The 27,174-nt window shown below is 36.4% G+C and overlaps 1 protein-coding gene across 1 annotated transcript in view; it reads right to left on the bottom strand.

The window, feature by feature from the left end:
* LOC142238121 (uncharacterized) overlaps nt 1–27,174 on the bottom strand; it is a 464,847-nt gene that overhangs the window by 182,511 nt on the left and 255,162 nt on the right. The window contains exon 3 of the mRNA XM_075309671.1: nt 369–2,508. Within this exon, the coding sequence (XP_075165786.1) occupies nt 369–2,312 (1,944 nt within the window). The 5' untranslated portion in view covers nt 2,313–2,508. The remainder of the gene's footprint in view (nt 1–368; nt 2,509–27,174) is intronic.

The following is a 27,174-nucleotide window of genomic DNA, read 5'->3' as shown; positions in this document are numbered from 1 at the left end:
TATTAGACGCGACAACAAAATTCGATTTTTAAATAATCGCAAAAGTTGAATGTCGAAAAAGTCAATAAATATGATCCTGATTTTGGAATAGTCGATAACTTTCAATATTCTAATTTTCGAGAAGGCCCAAAGATCGTCATCTACAAACGACTAAATTTGCCAATCTTTGCAAACGGCGAAAAAGAAATTTTTTGAAAAATGTTTCGACGTTTCCACATTTTGAAAAACTTAATAATTCAACTTTTTGACTATAGACAATTCACACTTGGCCCTCTTATCCATTGCTCAAGCAGTTTACCAAAATTAAAGCTTCCTTAAGTTCAGCAAAATTCTATAACAGAAACAGAACAATAAAAGGTTCAACTCACCCTAGAATCGTGTTCTAGCTCCTCCTCAAGTGCACTATAGACGGGAGCGTACCAAGAGTACGCGTACTGTTTACGTGTAGCAGATGCCGTGTTGTTGGCCACAGAACTATTGGAATTACTATGCGTGGTAGCAGGTGGTGGTTGGTGCTGTTGCTGCTGCTGCTGCTGCTGGGGTTTAGAATGCAATTTTCCTGGATACTGTGAAGTTGTATGGTCCTGCTTTGGATAGTTTTGATTACTACTGTGGTGGTTATGGCGGTGTAGCACAGCAGATTTAGCTGGCAAGTCACCAGAGCTAAAAGGATTGCCTGGGGTATTACAGCAATGGCTATGGTGATGGTTATTATTGGCCAGGACACCACAAGTAGATGTAGTCACAAGATTATTGTTGTAATTAAGCTGTAAACTGCGACGATGTTGCTGATGATATGTGGCCGGTAAATGCTTAGTGGGTTTGCGTTTGTAATTTTCCTCGGAGAAGGAACGCAAAGTGGAATGTTGCTGTTGGTGTCCCAGAGGAGCAGGGCCAGTTTGCCGATTGGAGGCTCTAATGTTGTTAGTCGATCCTGTGACCGAGGTCAATGATCCCAAGGGAACATTACCGTTATTATTGGTTTTCGATTGGAAATTAAATTGCTGCTGTTGTTGCTGATATGTTGTTTGTGTTGTATTGGTGGGCGTTCTAGGAGCCTGATTATGGGCCTTCAAATCCTTTTTGGTAAAAATAAGCGATGCACTATTCTTGTGTAAATAAATGGAACGTTGTTTATCCTTAACCGTGGCCTCGATATTCGTTAGCAATGGCTCGGTTTCCGATAACGGCAAACAGTAGTTATACAACTCACCACTGCTACGGTGGCCTACTGTGGAAGCTGGTGCTGGTGGTGGCACTGGTTCTATTTCGTTAAGGTTTGCTGTAGATTGTGGCAAAATGGGATCTGGTGTTTGATGGTTGTTGGCTGTGGTGGTATCAGCTGGAAAATTTATGATGAAATTTTCAGCAGCATCATCGAAGGTATTATTGTATGAACTATAGAGACTGCTATGTTGCCTGCCTGGGGTATTGGTGACACCAACTGTAGTTGTTGCTCCTGGTAGGCTGCCACATGCAGTGCTTAGACTAAGGCTACTGCTGTCATCACTGGATGATGAACGTGAATATTGGCTAACATAGGAGTAACGTTGCTGCTGTTGCAGCTGTTTACTAGGATGGCCTGTGTTGGTCTCTAGACTGGGCAGCAATACATCGGCAGTATTCGATTCCGTTATCCTCTGGCCCTGACTGCTTGGTGGTGGCGAGGTGCTAATGAGATCAAATAGTTTCACACCTGAGCTATTGTTATCTAGGTTTCCGTAACGATTCACCAGAGTTGTGGGCCTGGGTGGGCGATAGACAAGTTTAGGAGGTTCTTGCTGTTGCTGATATAGGTCGTTGTACAATAGCGTGGTTGTATCGCTTGTTGGCAATTGTTGCTGATTTTGTAAAAGCTGTGTGGTGGCAATTTGCTGAGGTTGCTGTTGCTTGCGCTGTGGTTGAGGCGGAACTATTGGATGATGATGATGATGCACTTGGGCGAAACAGGCGTTATTCAAATGATTCTCCACAAGTAATTCACGTTGTTCCAATTTTGATTTATGGCCAATTGTATTGGCTATAGATGGTGTTGTTGGCACCGTGGTCAGCAGGAGGCTATTCTGACTGTTATGTTGTTCGTAGAGAATATCGTCATTGATAGAATCAGTGCTGGTTATTGTTGTTGTTGTTGCTTTGACTATTGTCTGCAATGGTAATTGTTGTTGTTGTTGTTGCTGCTGCTGTTGTTGTAAATGCTTATGTGATATGAGATGTACAGATTGTTGTTGTTGCTGCTGCTGATGCTGATGCTGTTGCAAACGATTTGCCTCATTTTGTTGCAATGCTGTTTTCTGCATTGGCGGTCTCATCGTTGTTATTTTGCAATTTGGCTAAAGTTTCGTTAAAATTTTCGAAAATGCTTTCAGAGTTATTTCTGTTATTGCTGCTGCTGCTGCTGCTGTTCTTGTTCGTATTGTTGGCAAATGGCGAACATTGCATTTTAATGGGCAACCCACCGGATGCCATTATGGAAGCCATTTTGTTGTCCAATAGAATAAACGGGTACTGAAATGAGAGAGAGAGAGCAAATGTTTGATTATTTGAATTGCATTTCGAAAAAATCAATTTATGTACATATTTCTAACAGATTTGTAAGTAAATGAAATAAAAATGAAGGGTATTACACTGCAAAAAATATTTACGAGATATCTAAGATTATGCAACCTAAATTTTAGGAAAAAAAAATTCTTTAAAATAAGTTTATAATTTTTGTCTCATACGGTTTTTTTATTAAATTAGGACACAAATGCAACGATTGGTTTGATTCATCTTTATTTCCTTTTAAGGAAAAATTCTTCTTAAGCTTAAACAAGTAAGTAAAGTAGAAAGTCGGGCGGGGCAGACTATATCATACCCTAAACCACCATTACAGAATTAGTAATCATAAGCATTTGTGGGGTAACATATAGGTCTGGGAGATAAATCGCAGTTGCATATTTAAGAAAATTAAGGGTTTCATGTCTATGGGTGCTTTGTGTCAATCTGACTATTGCTCATAGTCAATGTTGCCAGGGAAAATTTTCGGTTTACCCTACAAGGACAAAAAAAGTTCCCTACTTTCCCATACATTCCCAAACAATTTTCCCTACTATATTTTTCGTTAAATTAAAAAAAAATTACAAAACAAAAATGGTTCTAAGTACTTTATTATCTTAAAACATGAATATGCAACGTATATAACTTAGAATATAAATTTGTATTACCACCACGGTTGCCACAGTTGGTAGAATTCTACCCAAATTAGTAACCTTTTTTGTTAAATCTCTATAAAAATAAAATTTTGGAAAAAGTTTCTATAAACAAATTTTTGTGAGAAATTTTTCTATAGAAATAAAATTTTGACAATAAATTCTATAGAAATAAAATTTTGAGAAAAAATTCCACAGAAATAAAATTTTTAGAAAATTTTTTATAGAAATAATATTTTGAAAAAAAATTCTATAGAAATACAATTTTGACAAAATGTTCTATAGAAATAAAATGTTGACAAAATTCTCTACAGGAATAAAGTTTACCACACATTGTTAAAGATCAAGCCTTGCCGGCTTCTAATTTCCTCCTCTAGAGCCACCAAAATGTAAAAATTATTACAAATTGTGTTGAGTGAAAATGTCCTACATTGTGGCCCCCTACAAGACGCTAAATATTAGAAAAACCCTACATATAGGGAATTTCCCCTACTTCTAACAACACTGGCTGTGTTGATATTGCGCCTACGGAGTTAGTATGCCACTAATATTGAGCCCATTATTAAAAAAGAGAAAATCGTTAAATTAGTGTGGGTAATAAATACAAATTTGTAAAAAATTTGTAAAAATCGAGCAATATTCTTATGTAAGAGCTACAAGTACGTATAAGTACGATCGGCTAGTACATCAAAATTTGAAATTTGAGTAACATTGGTTAATAAATAAGAGTATTATGGCCAAATTTGGGAACATCGAGCGATGCATATATATGGAAGCTATATGTAAATCTGAACCAATTTGCATAATGTTTTGCGGGTTTGATTAATACCACAAAAGGTTACCTGGTGCAAAATTTGAGTAAGATCAGTTAAGAAATGAGGCCTGTATGGTCAAACATAAGGTTATTAGGGGCGAATTTTTCAAAATCGGGTGATACATATATGGGAGCTATATCTACATGTGAACCGATTTCGATGAAATTTTGCACATATAGTTAGTACTATAGAGGACTAGATCTAGCCAACTTTTAGTAAGATCAGTTAATAAATAAGGGTTCTATGGCCAAATTTGGGAAAATCGGGCTATACATATATATGGGAGCTATATCTAAATCTGAACCGATTTCGATGATTTTTTGCACATATAGTAAGTGCTACAGAAGACTACATTTAGCCAAATTTGGGTAAGATCGGTTGATAAATAAGGGTTTTATAGCCAAATTTATAAAAATCGGCGGTATATATATATGGGAGCTATAGCTAAATCTGAACCGATTTCGATGATTTTTTGCACATATAGTTAGTGCTATAGAAGATTATATTTAGCCAACTTTGAGTAAGATCGGTTGATAAATAAAGGTTTTGTGGCCAAATTTGGGAAAATCGGGCGATACATATATATGAGAGCTATATCTAAATCTGAACCGATTTGAATGAAATTTTGCAGACTTGAAGGGCGATGGAAAAAATTACCTTTTGCCAAATTTGGTGACGATCCGTTTTGAAAAAAACGCGCAACGTGACCCTATTTGTCGAAATTGGGCGATACATATATATGGGAGCTATATCTAAATTTGATCCGATTTCTTCCAAATTCAATAGCGTTCGTCCTTGTGCCCAAAAAACTCCCTGTACCAAATTTCATCAAAATCGGTTAATAATTGCGACCGGAATCCTGTGAACAACAATTACATGGACAGACGGACGGACGGACGGACGGACACCAAGCGCTAGATCGATTCAGGAGGTGATTCTGAGTCGATCGGTATATATTTTATGGGGTCTAAAATCAATATTTCTGGTAGGCACATTTTTTGGTCGATCAAACTTATTATACCCTGACCACTATGTGGTTTAGGGTATAAAAACAAAAAAAAATTTGTCTAAAATTCCGTTCCTAAAAGAAGAAAACTATTCTTTCAGTGTATGCTTCATATTTCTTCTAAATCCAAAACCTTAATTTTCCTTTGCATGTGACAATAATATTCAGAATTTCTATTTTGTATTTTTCTTCAGAATTACTACTTTTTTTTGTCAACGCCTATTCTAAAATTAATTTTAATTTTCACAACTCATCGTTCCCAGGAAACAAAATCATTATTTGTCAATCAACTACATACATTGTATAAAATTAATAGCTTTTGAAAAATAAACTAGCACTTGTCATCCAACAATAGAAATTCCCACAATTTAAAGCCGCTGAATAATAAACCGCCCAGTTGTTACGAAAATAAATAGCGATTAAAATAAAGAATGAACAACATCTATGCATTGAATGTTTGAATTCTATTTAAAACGAATCCCCTAGGAAATGTCTATAGAAAATATTCCAAATATAAAAGCTACTTAGATTTCCTGACATTTAGAAAGATAATTTGGTGTTTAATATAAAATCTGAAAGAATTTGCAGTTGATTGTTTTGTAATCTACTTTAACAATAACAAGTATATACAGCAGAAAGTTCGGCCGGGCCGAATCTTAAATACCCACCACCATGAATCAAATATTAGGATTTCCTTTGAATTTTCAGGGGAGTTTGAGGACAGATCAAGCAGAGCTGTTCAACCAGTACACTTCACGAAGATAAATTTACAGATTTTACCTATGAAGACTATGTAAGATTCTAGATTTATAAGAACCATTATTGTTTGAGGTTTAGAGGAATCACTAACATCTTGTGTGCAAGAAAATTATAAAATAACGTCTTGACTTGAAATCTTAAATCTGTAGATTTTCACCAGCGAAGTAAAATCTGGAAATTTTACATTGAGTTTCAAGCAAATTTCATGATCGGTGCGCCTCCTATACCCTCAAAAAGTGAAATTGGTCTATATGGAGGCATTACCAAATGGACCGATAAAACCTTAATCCGATACACGTTTTTGTGAGCCTAAAATACCCGAATATTTACAATTTCAGGCTAATCGGATAAAAACTACGGTTTCTAGAAACCCAAAGAGTTAAATCGGGAAATCGTTCTTATGGGGGCTATACTAAAATATGGACCGATACTCACCGTTTTCGGCACACCTCTTTATGGCCAGAAAATACCTTTAGATTTCCAATTTCAGGCAAATTGGATAAAAACTTCGGATTCTAGAAGCCCAAGAAGTAACATCGTGAAATCGGTCTATATGGGGGCTATACCAAAACATGGGTCGATACTCACCATTTTCGGTACACTTCTTTACGGTCCTAAAATACTTCTAGATTTCCAATTTCAGACAAATTGCATAAAAACTACGGTTTCTATAAGCCCAAGATCGGGAGGTTGGTTTATATGGGGACCATACCAAAACATGGACCGATGTTCACCATTTTTGGCACACCTCTTTAAGGTTCTAAAATACCTCTAGATTTCCAATTTCTGGTAAATTGAATAAAAACTGCGGATTCTAGAAGCCCAAGAAGTAAAATCGTGAAATCGGTCTATATGGGGGCTATACCAAAACATGGGCCGATACTCACAATTTTTGGCACACCTCTTTATGGTCCGAAAATACCCTTAGATTTCGAATTTCAGGCACATTGGATAAAAACTACGGTTTCTATAAGCCCAAGAAGTAAAATCGGGAGATCGGTCTATATGGGGGCTATACCAAAACATGGACCAATACTCACCGTTTTTGGCACACCTCTTTATGGTCATATAGTACCTCTAGATTTCAAAATTCAGGCAAATTGGATAAAAACTACGATTTCTATAAGCCCAAGACCCCAAATCCGGAAGTTGGTTTATATGGGGACTACATCAAAACCTGGACCGATACAGCCCATCTTCGAACTTGACCTGCCTGCAGACAAAAGACGAGTTTGTGCAAAATTTCAGCACGATTGCTTCATTATTGAGGACTGTAGCGTGAATACAACAGACACACAGACAGCCAGACAGACGGACATGGTTATATCGTCTTAGAATTTCTCCCTGATCAAGAGTATATATGCTTTATATAGTCGGAAATCGATATTTCGATGTGTTACAAACGGAATGACAAACTTATTATACCCCCGTCACCATTCTATGGTGGTGGATATAATAACAAGAGTTTACTTAACTCTCTAACAAAAAACCAATAATCTTATTTTGTTTTTATATAAGTAACACAACGTTTTAGATATACATACACTGCAAATAAAATGTTTGTTATGCTACATTGCAAATGCGAAATGTCGATGAATAAACAAATGCTGTGTTAAAGTGCTCAACAACATTTCAATAATAAATATGACTTCAATAATAAATGTAACAATAAATGATGCTCATCCAGTACACGCACAAAACACAGTTTTTCATATGTTTCGGTATAAAAATTATATGTTGGAACTCAAATTTTTAGCATATTATTTTTAAGTGCAAGCATTAAATGTTCATATTGTACTATAACATATTTGAGTAATATAACATATTTGATTGAGTGATACTTTAGAACATATTATGTTTGGGACATTATATTTTCTCAAATATAATATCTCTGGATGCAAACATATATTATGTTGAAAATTTCGTATAAACATAACTATGTTTAGAAATGTTAGGCGCGATGGAGATAGATAACGAAAGATATGTACACATATAGAAAAATACGGGTTTCATATGTTCCGATGTAAACAAAATATGTTTCGAGCTGAATTTTTCAAAGAAAATTTATTTCATTACAACATTATAATATTCCCGAATTAGTATAAATTGTTGGGATACATATTTTAATATGTTAGAATTACTTATGTATTTTATTCATCACGGTCTCTAGGTTTAGGTTGGGTTAGGTGGCAGCCCGATGTATCAGGATCACTTAGACTATTCAGTCCATTGTAATACCAGATTGGTGAACTTCTCTCTTATCACTGAGTGCTGCCCGATTCCATGTTAAGCTCAATGACAAGGGACCTCCTTTTTATAGCCGAGTCCGAACGGCGTTCCACATTGCAGTGAAACCACTTAGAGATGCTTTGAAACCCTCAGAAATGTCAGCAGCATTACTTAGGTGGGATAATCCACCGCTGAAAAACTTTTTGGTGTTCGGTGGAAGCAGGAATCGAACCGACGAACTTGTGTATGCAAGACGGGCATGCTAACCATTGCACCATGGTGGCTCTCGGTTTCTAAGGAATTTTTGTTCTAAAGACTGTAGGAAAAAATAACCAAGTTTTTTATACCCTTCACCATAAGATGGGGATATATTAACTTTGTCATTCCGTTTGCAACACATCGAAATATTGCTCTAAGACCCCATAAAGTATATATTCGGGGTCGTGGTGAAATTCTGAGTCGATCTAAGCATGTCCGTCCGTCTGTTGAAATCACGCTAACTTCCGAACGAAACAAGCTATCGACTAGAAACTTGGCACAAGTAGTTGTTATTGATGTAGGTCGGATGGTATTGCAAATGGCCACATCGGTTCACTTTTACGTATAGCCTCCATATAAACGGACTCCCAGATTTGGCTTGCGAATCCTCTAAGAGAAGCAAATTTCATCCGATCCGGCTGAAATTTGGTATATGGTCTCTAATAACCATGCAAAAACTGGTCCATATCGGTCCATAATTATATATGGCCCCCATATAAACCGATCCCCCGATTTGGCTTGCGGAGCCTCTAAGAGAGACAAATTTCATCCGATCCTGTTGAAATTTGGTACATGGTGTTGGTATAGGGTTTCTAATAACCATGCAAAAATTGGTCCACATCGGTCCATTATTATATATAGTCCCCATATAAACTGATCCCCAGATTTGGCTTGCGGAGCCTCTAAGAGAAGCAAATTTCATCCGTTCCGGTTTAAATTTGGTACATGGTGTTAGTATATGGTCTCTAATGACCATGCAAAAATTGGTCCACATCGGTCCATAATTATATATAGCCTCCATATAAACCTATCCCCAGATTTGGCTTGCGGAGCCCCAAAAAGAAGCAAATTTCATCCGATCCGGCTGAAATTTGGTACATGGTGTTGGTATATGGTCTCTAACAACTATGACAGAATTGGTCCATATCGGTCGATAATTATATATAGCCCTTATATAAACCGATCCCCAGATTTGACCTCCGGAGCCTCTTGGAGAAGCAATATTATATATAGCTCCCAAATAAACCGATCCCCAATTTAATTGCTATGAAAAATTTTGTCAAAATTTTATATTTCTATAGAAAATATTGTCAAAATTTTATTTCTATACATAATTTTTGTCAACATTTAAGTCTTTAGGAAATTTTGTCAAAATATAATGTCTATACAAAATTTTGTCAAAAAATTTTATTTCTATAGAAAATTTGTCAAAACTTTTTATATCTATAGAAAATTTTGTCAGAATTTTATTTCTGTAGAAAATTTTGTCAAAATGTTATTTCTATAGAAAATTTATGTATCATTTCATAGTTGGAGAGGAATATTTTGCAATATCTTCCAAAACATTAAGAATTCTACCAATCTAGCAAACACTAAAAAATCTGCCATTTTTTGATAGACTCGTGTTCATAATTGTATATAGCCCTCATAAAAAACAGCACAAAAGTTCATATCGGTTTGTAATTATTTCTTCCCTATATATATCGGTTAAGAACTGAATGTATACGTATTTAATTGGCTGAAATTTGGTACATGGTGTTGGTATATGGTATCTAACAACCATGCAAAAAGTGGTCCACAACGGTCCACATTCATATATAAACCGATCCCCAGATTTGGCTTGCGGAGCTTCTAAGAGCAGCAAAATTCATCCGATACGGTTTAAATTTGGTACGTGGTGTTAATTTGGTACGGTCCATAATTATATATAACCCCCATACAAACAGATCCCCAGATTTGACCTCCGGAGCCTCTTGGAAGAGCAACATTCATCGGATCCGGTTGAAATTTGATACATGGTGTTAGTATATGGTCTCCAACAACCATGCAAGAATTGGTCCACATCGGTCCATAATTATATATAGCCCCCATATAAACCGATTCCCAATCACAGAAAAATTGGCTCTTTTCGGTTCATAATCACGATTGCAACACGAACCAAAAATAATCTACCAAAATTTTATTGCCATAGAAAATTTTGTCAACATTTTATATTTCTATAGAAAATTTTGTCAACATTTTATTTCTATAGAAAATTTTGTTAACATTTTATTTCTTTAGAAAATTTTGTCAAAATATAATTTCTATGGGAAATTTTGTCGGAATTTTATTTCTGTAGAAAATTTGTCATAATTCTATTTCTATAGGGATTATATGAAGCACCTCTTAGTGGGAGAGGAATATTTTGCAAATTCTACTAATCTACCAAACAGTAAAAAAATTGTCATTGTTGGTAGAATCGTGTTCATAATTGTATATAGTCCCCATATAAAGCGACCCCCATATTTCAATTCTGGCTCTATAATTACCGCACAAAAGTTCATATCGGTTCGTAATTATTTCTTCCCTATACATACCGGTCAAGAACTAAATATATACGTATTTAATCTGCCTTTGTTTTGTCTAATATTTATCCCGCATGGAGTAACTTACAATTTAGAAGATGATGTTAGGAATTTTTTAGATGCCTTGCCATCGGCCGCAACACAAGTAATTTATTTTGGATGACCGTCTTTAGTAGAAGTTTCTACGCAATCCATGGTAGAGGGTACATAAGATTCGGCCTGGCCGAACTTACGGCCGTATATACTTGTTTTCTTTTAACGGATACCATATATAAATGATAAAGAACACAATCTTTCAATTAAAACTTTTATCTTAATCATTTCGAAAAGTCATACGATAAATATAAAGTATAATGAACAAATCCAGAACATCGCGCTGCTTCCTTATCTTAAAATTAAGGAATCCTTGTCACAGGATACTAGGAAAACAAGCGAGTAATTAAGTTTATCATTTATTTCCTTCTACTTTTTGTCAGAAATCAAAAAGATAAAGGTGGAGGGGAAAAAAAAGTTGCCTTTTCCTTTAGACAACAGCTTAAGTAGGCTTAAATGTGGAAAATAGGAAAACGTTGTTGGCTGACAGTTGATAACTGATACCTGCTGCCTGAATGGCTCCAAAAGCAAAACGAGAAAGGCGTAGGGTGGGAAGATTATAAGCAGCGGATATGATGGATTGAGATTCAAAGAATTTAAATTATAAACTACATAATATACACACTGAGAAAAACATAGGATTGTTGGCACTCTAAATTAAATGTGAAATATAATGAAGTTTCTTGCAATCAAAACAAAAAAAAAATATAATAAATAAATTCACCAAGAAAAATGTAGATTTTAAATAAAAAATTATATGATTGGAACTCAATTTTTAGCACATTATTTTTGGTATAATATGTTTGGGACATAATCGGTTTATCTGGAGGCTATATTTAACTATAGACCGATATGGACCAATTTTGGCATGGTCCATTCTAGCACAATGTACCAAATTTCAACAGAATCGGATGACGTTGGCCCCTCAAAAAGGTTTCGGAGGCACGGTTACCACAGTTGGTAGAATTTTACAAAAAAATGGTAGATTTTTTACCGTTTGGTAGATTGGTAGAATTCTTGATGTTTTGGTAGATTTGGCAGAATATCCCACTCTAAAAATTTTCTATAGAAATAAAATTTTAACAAAATTTTCTACAGAAATAAAATTTTAACAAAATTTTCTATAAAAATAAAATGTTGATAAAATTTTCTACAGAAATAAAATTTTGAAAACATTTTCTATGGAAACAAAATTTTGGAAAAAATTTCTATAGAAATAAAATTTAAAATTTCCTTTAGAAATAACATGTTGGTAAAATTTTCTACAGAAAAAAATTTTTTTTTGGAAAAATTTTCTATAGAAATAAAATTTTGAAAAAAATTTATTTCGAGCTCGTTTTTATCAACAATTATCAATTGGAAAAGAAATAAAATTTTGAACAATTTTTTTATAGAAATAACATTTTGAAAACATTTTCTATAAAAATTTTTTTGGTTGGTAGTGTTTTGGTAGAATTTTCTCCAAATTTTGGAAAATTATTTTTTCGAGTGACAACCGTGTCGCATGTCAAATCTAGTGATCGATTTATATGGGGACTATATATAATTATGGACCGATATGGATAAATTACTAACTCGAAGTACCAACTTTCAACCGGATTGGATGAATTTTGCTCCTCAAGAGGCTCTGGAGGTCAAATCTAGGGATCGATTTATATGCGGACTATATATAATTATGGACCGATATGGACCAATTTTTGCAAAGTTGTTAGATACCATATACTTACGCCACGTACCAAATTTCAACCGGATCGGATGAATTTTGCTCCTCTAAGAGGCTCCGGAGGTCAAATCTGGAGATCGGGTTATATCGGGGCTATACGTAAAAGTGATCTGATATGGCCCATTTATAATACCATCCGACTTACATCAATAACAACTACTTATGCCAAGTTTCAAGTCGATAACTTGTTTCGTACGGAAGTTAGCGTCATTTCAACAGACGGACGGACGGACATGTTTAGATCGACTCAGAATTTCACCACGACCCTTTATGGGGTCGTAGAGCAATATTTCGATGTGTTACAAACGGAATGACCAATTGTGCCTTAAAAACATATATGTTTAGCGTGAAATATAATATGTTTTTTCACAGTGCAAACAATTGTTTGTTTGCACAAATTCTGTTTATTTGTTTGCACAAATTCTGTTATGTTTATGTTATGTTTGGTAGTATATGTTTCAGACGCGATTTCATTTTGTTTTTTGAGAAACAAGAAAGTAAATATTTTTAAAAAATTCCAGAAACTTTATTACATATAATTTTTTTTTGTTTGCACTTGTTAATGAAAATTTCTTTCTTTGAAAGAACAGAATTGGGATTAAAAATTGCAAGACTTTTCTGTCTTTAGTAAAATTAACAAGTTCTAAACTCTTTGTGAGAAATTCGAATTTAGCAATAGGGTGGAGGCCTATTAACTTTGTCCTTCCGTTTGTAACCCATCAAAATATTGGTATCTGACCCACGATAGCCACTCAAGCCAAACATAATCTACCAATATTTGGAGACAATTTTACCAATAAACTACCAAACAAAAAATTTTATTTCTATAGAAAATTTTGTCAAAATTTTATTTCTATAGAAAATTTTGTCACAATTTTATTTCTATAGAAAATTTTGTCAAAATTTTATTTTTATAGAAAATTTTGTCAAAATTTTATTTCTATAGAAAATTTTGTCAAAATAATATTTCTATAGATAGTTTTTGTTAAAATTTTATTTCTATAGAAAATTTTGTCAAAATTTTATTTCTATAGAAAATTTTGTCAACATTTTATTTTTATAGAAAATTTTGTCATAATTTTATTTCTACAGAAAATTTTGTCAATATTTAATTTCTATAGAAATTTTTGTCAAAATTTTTTTTCTATACAAAATGTCAAAATTTTTTTTCCATAAAAAATTTGTCAAAATTATATTTCTATAGATAATTTTGTTAAAGTTTTATTCCTGTAGAAAAATCTTGTCAAAATTTTATTTCTATAGAAAATTTTGTCAAAATTTTATTTCTATAGAAAAGTTTGTCAAAATTTTATTTCTATAGAAAATTTTGTCAAACTTTTATTTCTATAGAAAGTTTTGTCATAATTTTATTTCTACAGAAAATTTTGTCAAAATTATATTTCTATAGATAATTTTTGTTAAAATTTTATTCCTATAGAAAAATTTTGTCAAAAAATTATTTCTATAGAAAATGTTGTCAATATTTTATTTCTATAGAAAATTTTGTCAAAATTTTATTTCTATAGAAAATTTTGTCAAAATTTTATTTGTATAGAAATTTTTGTCTAAAACTTTTTTCTATAGAAAATTTTGTCAAAATTTTATTTCTATAGAAAATTTTGTCAAAATTTTATTTCTATAGAAAATTTTGTCAAAATTTTATTCCTTTAGAAAATTTTGTCAAAATTTTATTCCTTTAGAAAATTTTGTGAACATTTTATTTCTATAGAAAATTTTGTCAAAATTTTATTTCTATAGAAAATTTTGTCAAAATTTTATTTCTATAGAAAATTTTGTCAAAATTTTATTTCTATAGAAAATTTTGTCATAATTTTATTTCTACAGAAAATTTTGTCAAAATTTTACATCTATAAAAAAAATGTTGTCAACATTTTATTTCTATAGAAAATTTTGTCAAAATTTTATTTCTATAGAAAATTTTGTCAAAATTTTATTTCTATAGAAAATTTTGTCAAAATGTTATTTCTATAGAAAATTTTGTCAAAATTTTATTTCTATAGAAAATTTTGTCAAAATTTTATTTCTATAGAAAATTTTGTCAAAATTTTATTTTTATAGAAAATTTTGTCAAGATTTTATTTCTATAGAAAATTTTGTCAAAATTTTATTTCTATAGAAAAATTTGTCAAAATTTTATTTCTATAGAAAATTTTGTCAAAATTTTAGTTTTATAAAAAAATTTTGTCAAAATTTTATTTCTATAGAAAATTTTGTCAAAATTTTATTTCTATAGAAAATTTTGTCAAAATTTTATTTCTATAGAAAATTTTGTCAAAATGTTATTTCTGTAAAGAATTTGGTTACAATTTTAATTCTATAGAAAAAAATTTTGTCAAAATTTTATTTCTATAGAAAATTTTGTCAAAATTTTATTTCTATAGAAAATTTTGTCAAAATTTTATTTCTATAGAAAATTTTGTCAAAATTTTATTTCTATAGAAAAATTTTGTCAAAATTTTATTTCTATAGAAAATTTTGTCACAATTATATTTCTATAGATAATTTTTGTTAAAAGTTTATTCCTATAGAAAAATCTTGTCAAAATTTTATTTCTATAGAAAATTTTGTCAAAATGTTATTTCTATAAAGAATTTGGTTACAATTTTATTTCTATAGAAAATTGAAGTGGAACAGGAATATTTTGAAAAATCTACCAATTTTTGTTTTCAATTTCAAAGACATAATATTTTTACGCGGGGTCCAAATTTCAAAGATTTGTATCTTAATTTTTAAAGAAAACTATGCCATTAATATGTCTATTGCATAATCATTCGTATTAGGTCAATAATATTTACACTGTACAAGAGTATGATCAGAAGAAGCATGGAATTACAAAAGAAAAACTTCCGAGATATGGGAAAAGTCACAGTCGCAAATAAGTCTCGAAAGGATAAAACTTGATCTTTTTAACTATGCCCTTTTGTATTCAGATCCCCTAATTTGTTTTTTTCTTTCCCGCATTACAAAGCATTTGGCTGAAAAAGTTAATGTCTTTCTTTTTATCCGAAAGTGTACCTGAGTTGCTTCTAAATTTGGAACGTGAATCTGTATTGGTTTTTCCGATATCTTGTATTTATTCGCCACAGCCCGTTGTTGTTGTTTCTGTTTCTTTTTTTGATAATTTTTAGTTGTCTCATCTGTTTACGCCTTAATTATAATTTCAATGTCGAGATTTAAAATTCAAGTTGGTAAAACAATGTACCATGGTGAGGTTTGATCGATGTGACAAAAAAAAATCATTCCGAAATATCATTAGAAAAGTGCCCATTGCAAAAATAAATTTTGCAATCTGTGGCCATTTCACCCATTTCACCCATGTTGAACATAAGAACAATCATTTATATCGTAAATCTATCAAAGAAATTTGATTTGTCAAATAGCTAACATACATTATTAGTCTAGGGACTAACGCATGTTAGTCCTTCGAATTGGTTTATTGGCTACTGTCATGGAAAATTCCTTAGGACAATCTTTGACAAGGCACTCCTAGTAATTTTAGAATTGCGTTTCATCTTTCATTTCCAAGAAAATTTTGTGAGCCTTTGTGGAAAGCAACACCATGGAAAACGTTCCTTCTATATTGTGTCCCATAATAATGGCAATAACCTCGAGCCAAGCCAAGCAATCAGAAACCATCAATTTTAGTTACTTCAACAAGTTTGATGGATGGTCTATTTAAGTTTTGAACTCTTTTTGCTCCCCATTTCGCTCCTTCTGGTATTTGTCGCATTTCCTTTAGTTCTTTGTAAGGATAATACCAGCCGCCGTCCCCCCCCAAACGTGGATCGATTGGTTAAGAGGTGGGTGTTCATCATCGTTTACGCTTCCTGTTGTTTTGTTTACACTTCAGTAAATGTCAAATTAAATGGAAAGACTTGAGTGAAAACAAACATTGCTAAATAATCATTTAACGTCGCCGCATTGCTCCGCTTTCCACCATGGCAATGGAATGGCAACATCAACAATAATGGCATTTCATAAGAGGCACACGAAGAACAGAATGTGAAAGAGGTGTGGGCGTTACGGTGAATGATGATTTACGTAAAAGGATTTCAAACAAGAGGATTTCACACAACATGATATTCCTTGGAAGCAGTCATGCGAGTCTCCACTGTGGAGGTTATTACATGCACTCAAAACAAAAAAAAAAATTACTTGGATCCAAAGATTTTGTCTTTCCCTTAATGTTTTTGGTATTAATTCCGAACCACAAATTTTAGCGAATTATCAGGCTTTAAATCTAGGATACAGATCTCATTTATCGAATTTTCGCTCTCATTGATATCTTTCCATGGCGTTAAATTAAATTAAATTGTTGGGACTGAACTTAGGCTAGCATCGGATCCAGCAGGTGGTGGATCGCCGGACAACCTCTAAGTTCAGCTGTGAAAAATAAGCAGCCCTCAACCAAGAGCTGCAAAGACTGAGGACGTGCTATAAAAACGCAATTATATCCGAGGACGTCTTTTGCGACATGGCGATCGGACGCCGCCAGTTAAGTAGGCATCCATCCTTTATTTAGATATGTTATGCCTTCCTAATTAAACACGGAGAACATAGGAATGGTATTGGCACGGAATCACGAACATGATTTAAACTATGGATCGAAATAGAAACAATGAGCCGACAGTTGTTGCATTCTGGTACCTGAGTACCTGGGAGTTAAACCCATGGCAGGGCTTGGGAAACGCTCTGTGTCATGTAACTATTAAGTTGGCAATGTTGGTTCTGTTGATACGACAACCAGATTAGTGCCCGACTTGGCTTTGGACACAAGTTCCCATAAGGTCTTGTGTTCATCCTCGCTAGGACCTCACTACTTGCATAGGACCCTAGGGATCACTTCAAAGGGCAACTACATTATCGGACATAGATAACGGCCCAAGTTGGGACCCATATCGAATGAATACCCCAAATAAGCATTCGACTGATAGTAGAACAGGAGATAGGGAGCTATCATCGATCTTTAGAAGCAACTCTAAGATAATGCGGTTGCCGGTAAAAACGACGAGTAACACCGGTGCATTTACCTGCTAATGAAGGAGAGCCTATAATAGATACACCACGTGGGATTATAGTAGACCCCGACCCCAAAGAATGAGAAACTCCGAGCAATTCAAGGGAAATCGGAGAAAACTTGTTAAAATTACAGCTCGCCGAAACAGGAGTTCATTCTGATAATGAGGAAATCGGAAGAGGAAGCCCTCCGATACTCCGTAAGATGAAGGCTGCAATAAGATAGAAGAAGAGTTCGAACGATGTGCTGGCACCCACTGGTATTTATCCCTTCCGAAGTAAAGATTCCGAGCGCGAAAGGGGGGAAACCGAAGAGTAAACCACGACCGAATGGGCCAAGGGGACTTCTCGATGCTGTCGTTATAAAGCCCTGTGACGGACACAGTTTTGCGGAAGTTTTGAGATGTTTGAGGGATAAGGTAAATCCAAGCGAAGCAGAGGTAGCAGTCCGAACCGTTAGCAATGCTAAGGCTTCTCTTAGTGATGGGAAGGGGTGAGACAAAGAAGCCTTCCATGAGACTAGACACACTGAAGGATAAGGACGTTGTATAGACTTTCAAGGAGAACCCCACAATAGAGTTCCAGGACCTGGATTCACTCACAGCAGAATAAGAAGTAAGAGATTGAAGAGTGACAAAGACACCTAATGAAGACATGACTGTACGATTTAAGGCGACAAACTTTAGGGAACAAAAGAGGGCCTTTGTCTCACTCCCAGCAGTCGACGCAAAAATGCTTCTCAAGGAGGCAAGGATGGATCAACTGTCGTGTGAAGTACAAAGAGCATGTCAAACGTTGTTTCCGTTGCTTTGAATCGGGTCACATGCAATGGGACTGCAAAGGGCCGAACAGGAAGGATAATACCAGCCGCCGTCCCCCCCCAAACGTGGATCGATTGGTTAAGAGGTGGGTGTTCATCATCGTTTACGCTTCCTGTTGTTTTGTTTACACTTCAGTAAATGTCAAATTAAATGGAAAGACTTGAGTGAAAACAAACATTGCTAAATAATCATTTAACGTCGCCGCATTGCTCCGCTTTCCACCATGGCAATGGAATGGCAACATCAACAATAATGGCATTTCATAAGAGGCACACGAAGAACAGAATGTGAAAGAGGTGTGGGCGTTACGGTGAATGATGATTTACGTAAAAGGATTTCAAACAAGAGGATTTCACACAACATGATATTCCTTGGAAGCAGTCATGCGAGTCTCCACTGTGGAGGTTATTACATGCACTCAAAACAAAAAAAAAAATTACTTGGATCCAAAGATTTTGTCTTTCCCTTAATGTTTTTGGTATTAATTCCGAACCACAAATTTTAGCGAATTATCAGGCTTTAAATCTAGGATACAGATCTCATTTATCGAATTTTCGCTCTCATTGATATCTTTCCATGGCGTTAAATTAAATTAAATTGTTGGGACTGAACTTAGGCTAGCATCGGATCCAGCAGGTGGTGGATCGCCGGACAACCTCTAAGTTCAGCTGTGAAAAATAAGCAGCCCTCAACCAAGAGCTGCAAAGACTGAGGACGTGCTATAAAAACGCAATTATATCCGAGGACGTCTTTTGCGACATGGCGATCGGACGCCGCCAGTTAAGTAGGCATCCATCCTTTATTTAGATATGTTATGCCTTCCTAATTAAACACGGAGAACATAGGAATGGTATTGGCACGGAATCACGAACATGATTTAAACTATGGATCGAAATAGAAACAATGAGCCGACAGTTGTTGCATTCTGGTACCTGAGTACCTGGGAGTTAAACCCATGGCAGGGCTTGGGAAACGCTCTGTGTCATGTAACTATTAAGTTGGCAATGTTGGTTCTGTTGATACGACAACCAGATTAGTGCCCGACTTGGCTTTGGACACAAGTTCCCATAAGGTCTTGTGTTCATCCTCGCTAGGACCTCACTACTTGCATAGGACCCTAGGGATCACTTCAAAGGGCAACTACATTATCGGACATAGATAACGGCCCAAGTTGGGACCCATATCGAATGAATACCCCAAATAAGCATTCGACTGATAGTAGAACAGGAGATAGGGAGCTATCATCGATCTTTAGAAGCAACTCTAAGATAATGCGGTTGCCGGTAAAAACGACGAGTAACACCGGTGCATTTACCTGCTAATGAAGGAGAGCCTATAATAGATACACCACGTGGGATTATAGTAGACCCCGACCCCAAAGAATGAGAAACTCCGAGCAATTCAAGGGAAATCGGAGAAAACTTGTTAAAATTACAGCTCGCCGAAACAGGAGTTCATTCTGATAATGAGGAAATCGGAAGAGGAAGCCCTCCGATACTCCGTAAGATGAAGGCTGCAATAAGATAGAAGAAGAGTTCGAACGATGTGCTGGCACCCACTGGTATTTATCCCTTCCGAAGTAAAGATTCCGAGCGCGAAAGGGGGGAAACCGAAGAGTAAACCACGACCGAATGGGCCAAGGGGACTTCTCGATGCTGTCGTTATAAAGCCCTGTGACGGACACAGTTTTGCGGAAGTTTTGAGATGTTTGAGGGATAAGGTAAATCCAAGCGAAGCAGAGGTAGCAGTCCGAACCGTTAGCAATGCTAAGGCTTCTCTTAGTGATGGGAAGGGGTGAGACAAAGAAGCCTTCCATGAGACTAGACACACTGAAGGATAAGGACGTTGTATAGACTTTCAAGGAGAACCCCACAATAGAGTTCCAGGACCTGGATTCACTCACAGCAGAATAAGAAGTAAGAGATTGAAGAGTGACAAAGACACCTAATGAAGACATGACTGTACGATTTAAGGCGACAAACTTTAGGGAACAAAAGAGGGCCTTTGTCTCACTCCCAGCAGTCGACGCAAAAATGCTTCTCAAGGAGGCAAGGATGGATCAACTGTCGTGTGAAGTACAAAGAGCATGTCAAACGTTGTTTCCGTTGCTTTGAATCGGGTCACATGCAATGGGACTGCAAAGGGCCGAACAGGAAGGGAATGGGTCTCTGCATGCAAAGCGGAAGATGAAGGAATGCATAAAGGCCATGAAATGTTGCATTTGCTATAAGAGCGAGGGCAAAGCAACAGATCATATGCCGGGCTCCCGTAGCTGTAACCCCACAGCAAGTAAGAGTTAGTGAAATTTTTGCAAGCAAAACGGTACAGCGCAAAAGATTGTGAAAGGGGAGTACGCAGATTTTGTTATGATCAGTTGGCATGATGGCAATATGATAAACGGGTTTTTGATCGACGACGAGACTGGAACTGCTGCAATATGGTATCCAATTTGCAGGCCACCCATTGTAAGATGCTAACTAACTCCTGGTGATAGCATCGCTCACTTCCAGGAAAAATTAAATGGAATCGACGACTTTTCACGACTCAGAACCGGTGATCTGTTATGGCGGGGGACTTTAACTCACGAGCGATTGAGTGGAGAATTAGAACTACAGACCCAAGAGGAAGGAAGATTCCAGATGATACATTCCTTGTTGGCTACGTTGATGACATACGAGTAGCCGCTGTGATAAAGTGAGAAATACTGAAGAGGCTCAATACAACTTTGTCAATCCACAATACGGGGGTTACAATTAGCCATGAAAAAGACTGAACTGCAAACGAGACAGCATCTGCCTCTAGAAATAGGGATGAACATAGACGACATAGTAACAACAAAGCAGTCAAGCAGTTAGAGTACGTAAAGGAAAAAGGTGCCAATATAATGCAGCGTCTGAGCTGGCTGATGGAAAGCAGAAGAAGGATACTCATTGAGATGACTAACAGTATACTCCTCTATAGAAGTGAGATCTGGGTATCGGCCCTACAGAGACAAACTAGAGCGAAAAAGCTGCTTTCAGTACAGACGCCAGCGCCAGCTATGAGAATCACTTCAGCAACCGCACAGTACCACGGGAAGCAACAGTAGTGATAGAAGGAAGATCTGGTAGTCGACGCTACAGAGACGAGAGCGAGAAAGCTGCTTTCCGTACAGAGAACGGTAGCTCTGAGAATCACTTCAGCATCAGCAGAGTGTCAGGGGAAGCCGCATCAGTGATAGCAGGAACGATCCTCCAGGCGATTGATCGGCAAAAGGTTTTCAAGGCGCAACGGACTTGATACCGAACATTCAACAAGAGGCCCGAGATAGATGGCAGGAACGACGGAATAACGAGAAAAAGTGCAGGTGAACACATCGACTTATAACTGACATAGAGTTATGGCGAGAGAGAAGAAGTGGGGAAGTGAAGTATAACATGACTCAACTGCTCTCAGGTCATAGTTACTTTCGAAAGCATCTGAACTGTATGGGGAAATGCAGATCAGAAAACTGTGTTTGCCAAGAAGAAGAGGTAATGGATGATGCCGAGCATTCTATCTTTAGATGTAGTCGGTGGGCAGAACGACGGAGAGCGCATAAAGATGAAATATAATCCACAACGTGGTACAAAGGCAGAGGAACTGGGAGGCGTTTTGTAGAACACGTTCTCCGCAAGAAAAAGGTTGACATAGAAACATCGACATGATAAGTGTAAGCTCTAGACTGGATGTGGACTAAAAGTAGACCGTCTCGGAAAACGTGGGATCTGACTCGAAGTAATGCGAAAACAGTCCTGTATCCGGCGCACTTTTGAAAAAGACGAATTTTTGCTTCTTATTACAATTCCTAAATAAAATTTCAATCTTTCGCTACCAGTGTAAACGAACGGGAGAAGGAATGTCATTCATTTTTCATAAAATTTCAGGCCGATTCTTTTTCTGACATACTCCGGACTCACCGTTTCCCCCCAAAAGCCACGCGTATACATTAGCATCCTTGATACATTGTCGTTTGCTGTCAGAGTACATGCTTTCAAAATCATATGAGAACAACAAAAACAAATCCAAAAGAACGCTATGAAAACTATAAGGAAGCAGAGACTGAAGTTGGCATTAAGGCTCACCACCACTCATGTGTGGAGACGGCAGTGTATAGACTGCTTTCCAGCCTCCCGTATATCTGCAAGTCTCACTCACACATTTATTATAATGATTGATTACGTTTTGGTTTTTGAATCTGGATGGATGGAAAAATGGAAGGAAGGATGACAGGACATCCATGAGTGACACAAAATATCCTTGTGCAGACACGTATTTCTCCTTCCTTTCGTATTTGTACGAGTATTTGCCTGATACTTAGTGCGTTTGTTTCATTTGGCGTAAAATAAAAATTGTTTTTCTGACAAACATCAGCAATTTGAAGAAAATGCTAAACAATCAAAATCTTTTAAGATGCATCGATAAGCAACGTGTTGTTTTAATGGCACACATGTATTTTCCGATACGGAGTTGGTGTACGTCTTGCCACAATGACAGAATTCATTATGATGTTGGATTATAATATGGTGTGCTTTGAAGAGGTAAAAAAAATGATTTATGTTATTTGAAGACTAGATTTGCAAGGATTTTTAATAAATGGAAAATTAAAGATAGATAGAGACAGAGATGGTTGAGCAGGGTTATCGATAAATTTTCCACAAGAGAAATATGTACGCCCGAGAGTTCGGCCGACCCGAATCTTACCTACTCAGCACCATAGAAAGCCTAGAGATATTACAATTTTCTTCGAAAACATATCCTCGTAATTGATTGTCATATATAATATATTTGTGGCAATTCGGCTAATATTGAGTTTGTGGTAAATTGTACACGGGCAGTTATTTCAAACGTCGAACTGAGCGGACGTGTTTTCCTAAATCGGATTATTTCAATTTCGCGTAATAGGTACTTAATACGAATTTGGTAGTTGATCAAGCTACCATGCAATAAAATTGAACGTCATCCACTGGACTGTCAACTTCAGGTCCAATAGAATAGGTTAGGATAGGTATAGTGGCAATCCGATATTTCAAGCTTACTTTGACTATCCAGTCCATTGTGATACCACAGTGGTGAACTCTTATCACTGAGTTCTGCCCGATTCATTGCTATGCTCAAGGGCCTTCTTTTTATAGCCGAGTCCTAACGGCGTTCCACATTACAATGAAGAGAAGTTTTGAAACACTCAGAAATGTCACCAGCATTACTGAGGGGGGATAATCTACCGTTGAAAAACTTGTTGGTGATCGAAACTGCGTTTGAACCCACGATCCTGTATATGCAATGCTGGCACGCTAACCATTGCACCGCAGTGGTCCAATAAAAGGGTTTCGGAAATTCGTTTAATATTGGGTTTGTAGTAAATTTTACACGGACATCTTTTTCAACTGCCGAACTGAACGGACGGATTCAATTTCGATTTAGCCTAATAGGTACTTATCTCGAATTTCAAGTATGGTAGTAGATGAAGCCAGCATGAAACGAAATTCATTGTCATTCACTATGGAATTGAGAACGCACTGTTTGGCGTTTACTCTAACGTGCTGGAAAAGTTTCCCGGTCCATATCCTAGACGCAAAGAGGCTGGATGTTATCAAGGACGATTTAAGTTAATTGCATTTGGGGACCAGGGTTGGATGGATTGTTTTAAAGCTGCATTGATACTAATTGGTGAAGTTAGGGAAGTCGCCGCTTTGGAGTTAGGCTGGACGTGGAGCTATTTTATGGATACCTGCAAACACCTCCTGATCCCAAACAGTCCTACGGGAAATGGAACAACCGCAGGACCGGTACAGGACTAGTCCCTGGTGTGTATGGACCAGTCCCAGTTCTGATCCAAATGTATGGAAGGGACCGGTCACTTTAACATGGGTTTCTCATTGATGGGGTAAATTAACACATTAGGACACGTCTTGGACTTATTCCAAAGGACATGTCCTGGGTCAATTTAGCAGAAATACTCCATAGGCAGGTCCTCAGGACCCACACTCGGACAAACTCTGAGAAAACTGTTTCAGTTTGGCCATCCGAATCGCACTCGAACATTTGAAATATGTCGAACAATAGGTTATTCTGATAATTTTGTTTCACCAAATGTGTAGATCCAAAAATATTTTAGTATCAAGCGAGTACGGAAATCAATAAATTACGACTATTTAAAAATTGCAACTAACTGGAGCACCGGTACCAGTTCTGTGATGGGTCCGTCAGTGGCAATTTGCACCAATTTCCCGTAGGGAGATTAAAGGAATGTAAACCAGATCTTCCGTGCAAGTTACGGCTATCACATGTTATAATCCATGTGAAGGTATGCAAAAGCGATTCGCCGAACGATTCTTCCATTAGAGTCAGAAAAGTACAGTAGCGAAGTCGAGAGTATTTACGAACCAAATATGTGTACCAAAAACTCCAGAATTCAAACTATTGCACTATCTCGGCAAATATGTAAAACGGGCTAACTAACTAAATTAACTAAACTTGTTTCAGTTTCCTTCATTGGGGAAGTAGTCATATTAATTCAAGAGGAGAGTCAATAATTTGAGTTTATTTGGCTACTAATCTGGTAGTTGGCAAATAAGGGAGATGACCCAACCTTCTCAACCAAAACCAGACAAGAAATTTTGGAAGTCACTTTGGCCTCTTTGGAACTGAATGATAAGATATCTGAGTGTCAGGAGGAACTGAGTACATTTTACATAAATACTTTGTCTATTTTTTTATATGTGGTTAAATATTATACATAAACCAAAATACGAGTAAATAAACGAAAAAACAAGTATATACGGCCGTAAGTTCGGCCAGGCCGAATCTTATGTACCCTCCACCATGGATACCGGTGGCAAGGCATCCAGCATTGAAATATGGGGGTCGCTTATATGGGGCTATATACAATTAGGAACTTGATATGGACCAATTTTTGTGTGACTGGGGATCGATTTATCTGAGGGCCATATATAACTACAGACCGATATGGACCTAGTTAGGCATGGTTGTTAACAACCATATACTAGCACAATGTACCAAATTTCAACAGTCTCGGATGAAATTTTCTCCTCCAAGTGGCTCCAAAACCAAATCTCGGGATCGGTTTATATGGGGGCTATATATGATTATGGACTGACATGGACCACTTTTGGCATGGTTGTTAAATATCATATACTACTACCACGTACCAACCAGATCGGATGAATTTTGCTTCTCCAAAAGGCATCGGAGGTCAAATCTGGGGATCGGTTTATACGGGAGCTATATATAATTATGGACCGATAGGAACCAATTCATGCATGGTTGTTGGATACCATATACTAACATCACATACCAAATTTCAACCGAATGGGAAGAATTTTGTTCTACCAAGGGGCTCTGGAGGTCAAATCTGGGGATCGATTCATATGGGGCCTATATATAATTATGGACCGATATCGACCAATTTTTGCATTGGAGTTTGAGGCCATATATTAACACCACGTAACAAATTTCAACTGAATCAGATGAATTTGTGTCTTCCAAGAGGCTCCGGAGGTCAAATCTGGTGATCGGTTTATATGGGGGCTATATATAATTATTGACCGATGTAGACCAATTTTTGCATGGTTGTTAGAGACCATATACTAACACCATGTACCAAAATTCAGCCGGATCGGATGATGTGGACCAATTTTTGCATGGTTGTTAGAGACCATATACTAACACCATGTACCAAATTTCAGCCGGATCGGATGAAATTTTCTTCTCTTAGAGGCCTCGCAAGCCAAATCGGGGGATCGGTTTATATGGGGGCTATATATAATTATGGACCGATGTGAACCAATTTTTGCATGGTTGTTAGAAACCATATACTAACACCATGTACCAAATTTCAGCCGGATCGGATGAAATTTGCTTCTATTAGAGGCCTCGCAAGCCAAATCGGGGGATCGGTTTATATGGGGGCTATATATAATTATGGACCGATGTGGACCAATTTTTGCATGGTTGTTAGAGACCATATACTAACACCATGCACCAAATTTCAGCCGGATCGGATGAAATTTGCTTCTCTTAGAGGCCTCGCAAGCCAAATCGGGGGATCGGTTTATATGGGGGCTATATATAATTATGGACCGATGTGGACCAATTTTTGTATGGTTGTTAGAGACCATATACTAACACCATGTACCAAATTTCAGCAGGATCGGATGAAATTTGCTTCTCTTAGAGGCCTCGCAAGCCAAATTTGGGGGTCCGTTTATATGGGGGCTATACGTAAAAGTGGACCGATATGGCCCATTTACAATACCATCCGACCTACATCAATAACAACTACTTGTGCCAAGTTTCAAGTCGATAGCTTGTTTCGTTCGGAAGTTAGCGTGATTTCAACAGACGGACGGACGGACGGACATGCTCAGATCGACTCAGAATTTCACCACGACCCAGAATATATATACTTTATGGTGTCTTAGAGCAATATTTCGATGTGTTACAAACGGAATGACAAAGTTAATATACCCCCATCCTATGGTGGAGGGTATAAAAAACAAGTATATAACATACGACTGTAAGTTCGGCCAGGCCGAAGCTTATGTACCCTCCACCATGGATTGCGTAGAAACTTCTTCTAAACACTGCCATCCAATCGAATTACTTGAGTTACGGTAACGCTTGCCGATGGCAAGGTATCTTAAAAGCTCCTAACACCGTCTTCTAAATTGTAAGTAAGTCCATACGTGGTATATATTAAATTAAACAAGTAAGGAAAGTCTTAAGTCTGGCGGGGCCGACTATATTATACTCTGCACCACTTTGTAGAGCTAAATTTACGATACCATATCACATCCGTCAAATGTGTTGGGGTCTATATATAAAGGCTTGTCCCAAATACATACATTTAAATGTCA

The sequence above is a fragment of the Haematobia irritans genome, chromosome 5 (genome assembly GCF_050003625.1).
Source record: "Haematobia irritans isolate KBUSLIRL chromosome 5, ASM5000362v1, whole genome shotgun sequence".
Classification (NCBI taxonomy): domain Eukaryota; kingdom Metazoa; phylum Arthropoda; class Insecta; order Diptera; family Muscidae; genus Haematobia; species Haematobia irritans.
The sequence above is the reverse complement of the archived record's forward strand: the minus strand, read 5'-3'. Positions and strand labels throughout refer to the sequence as shown.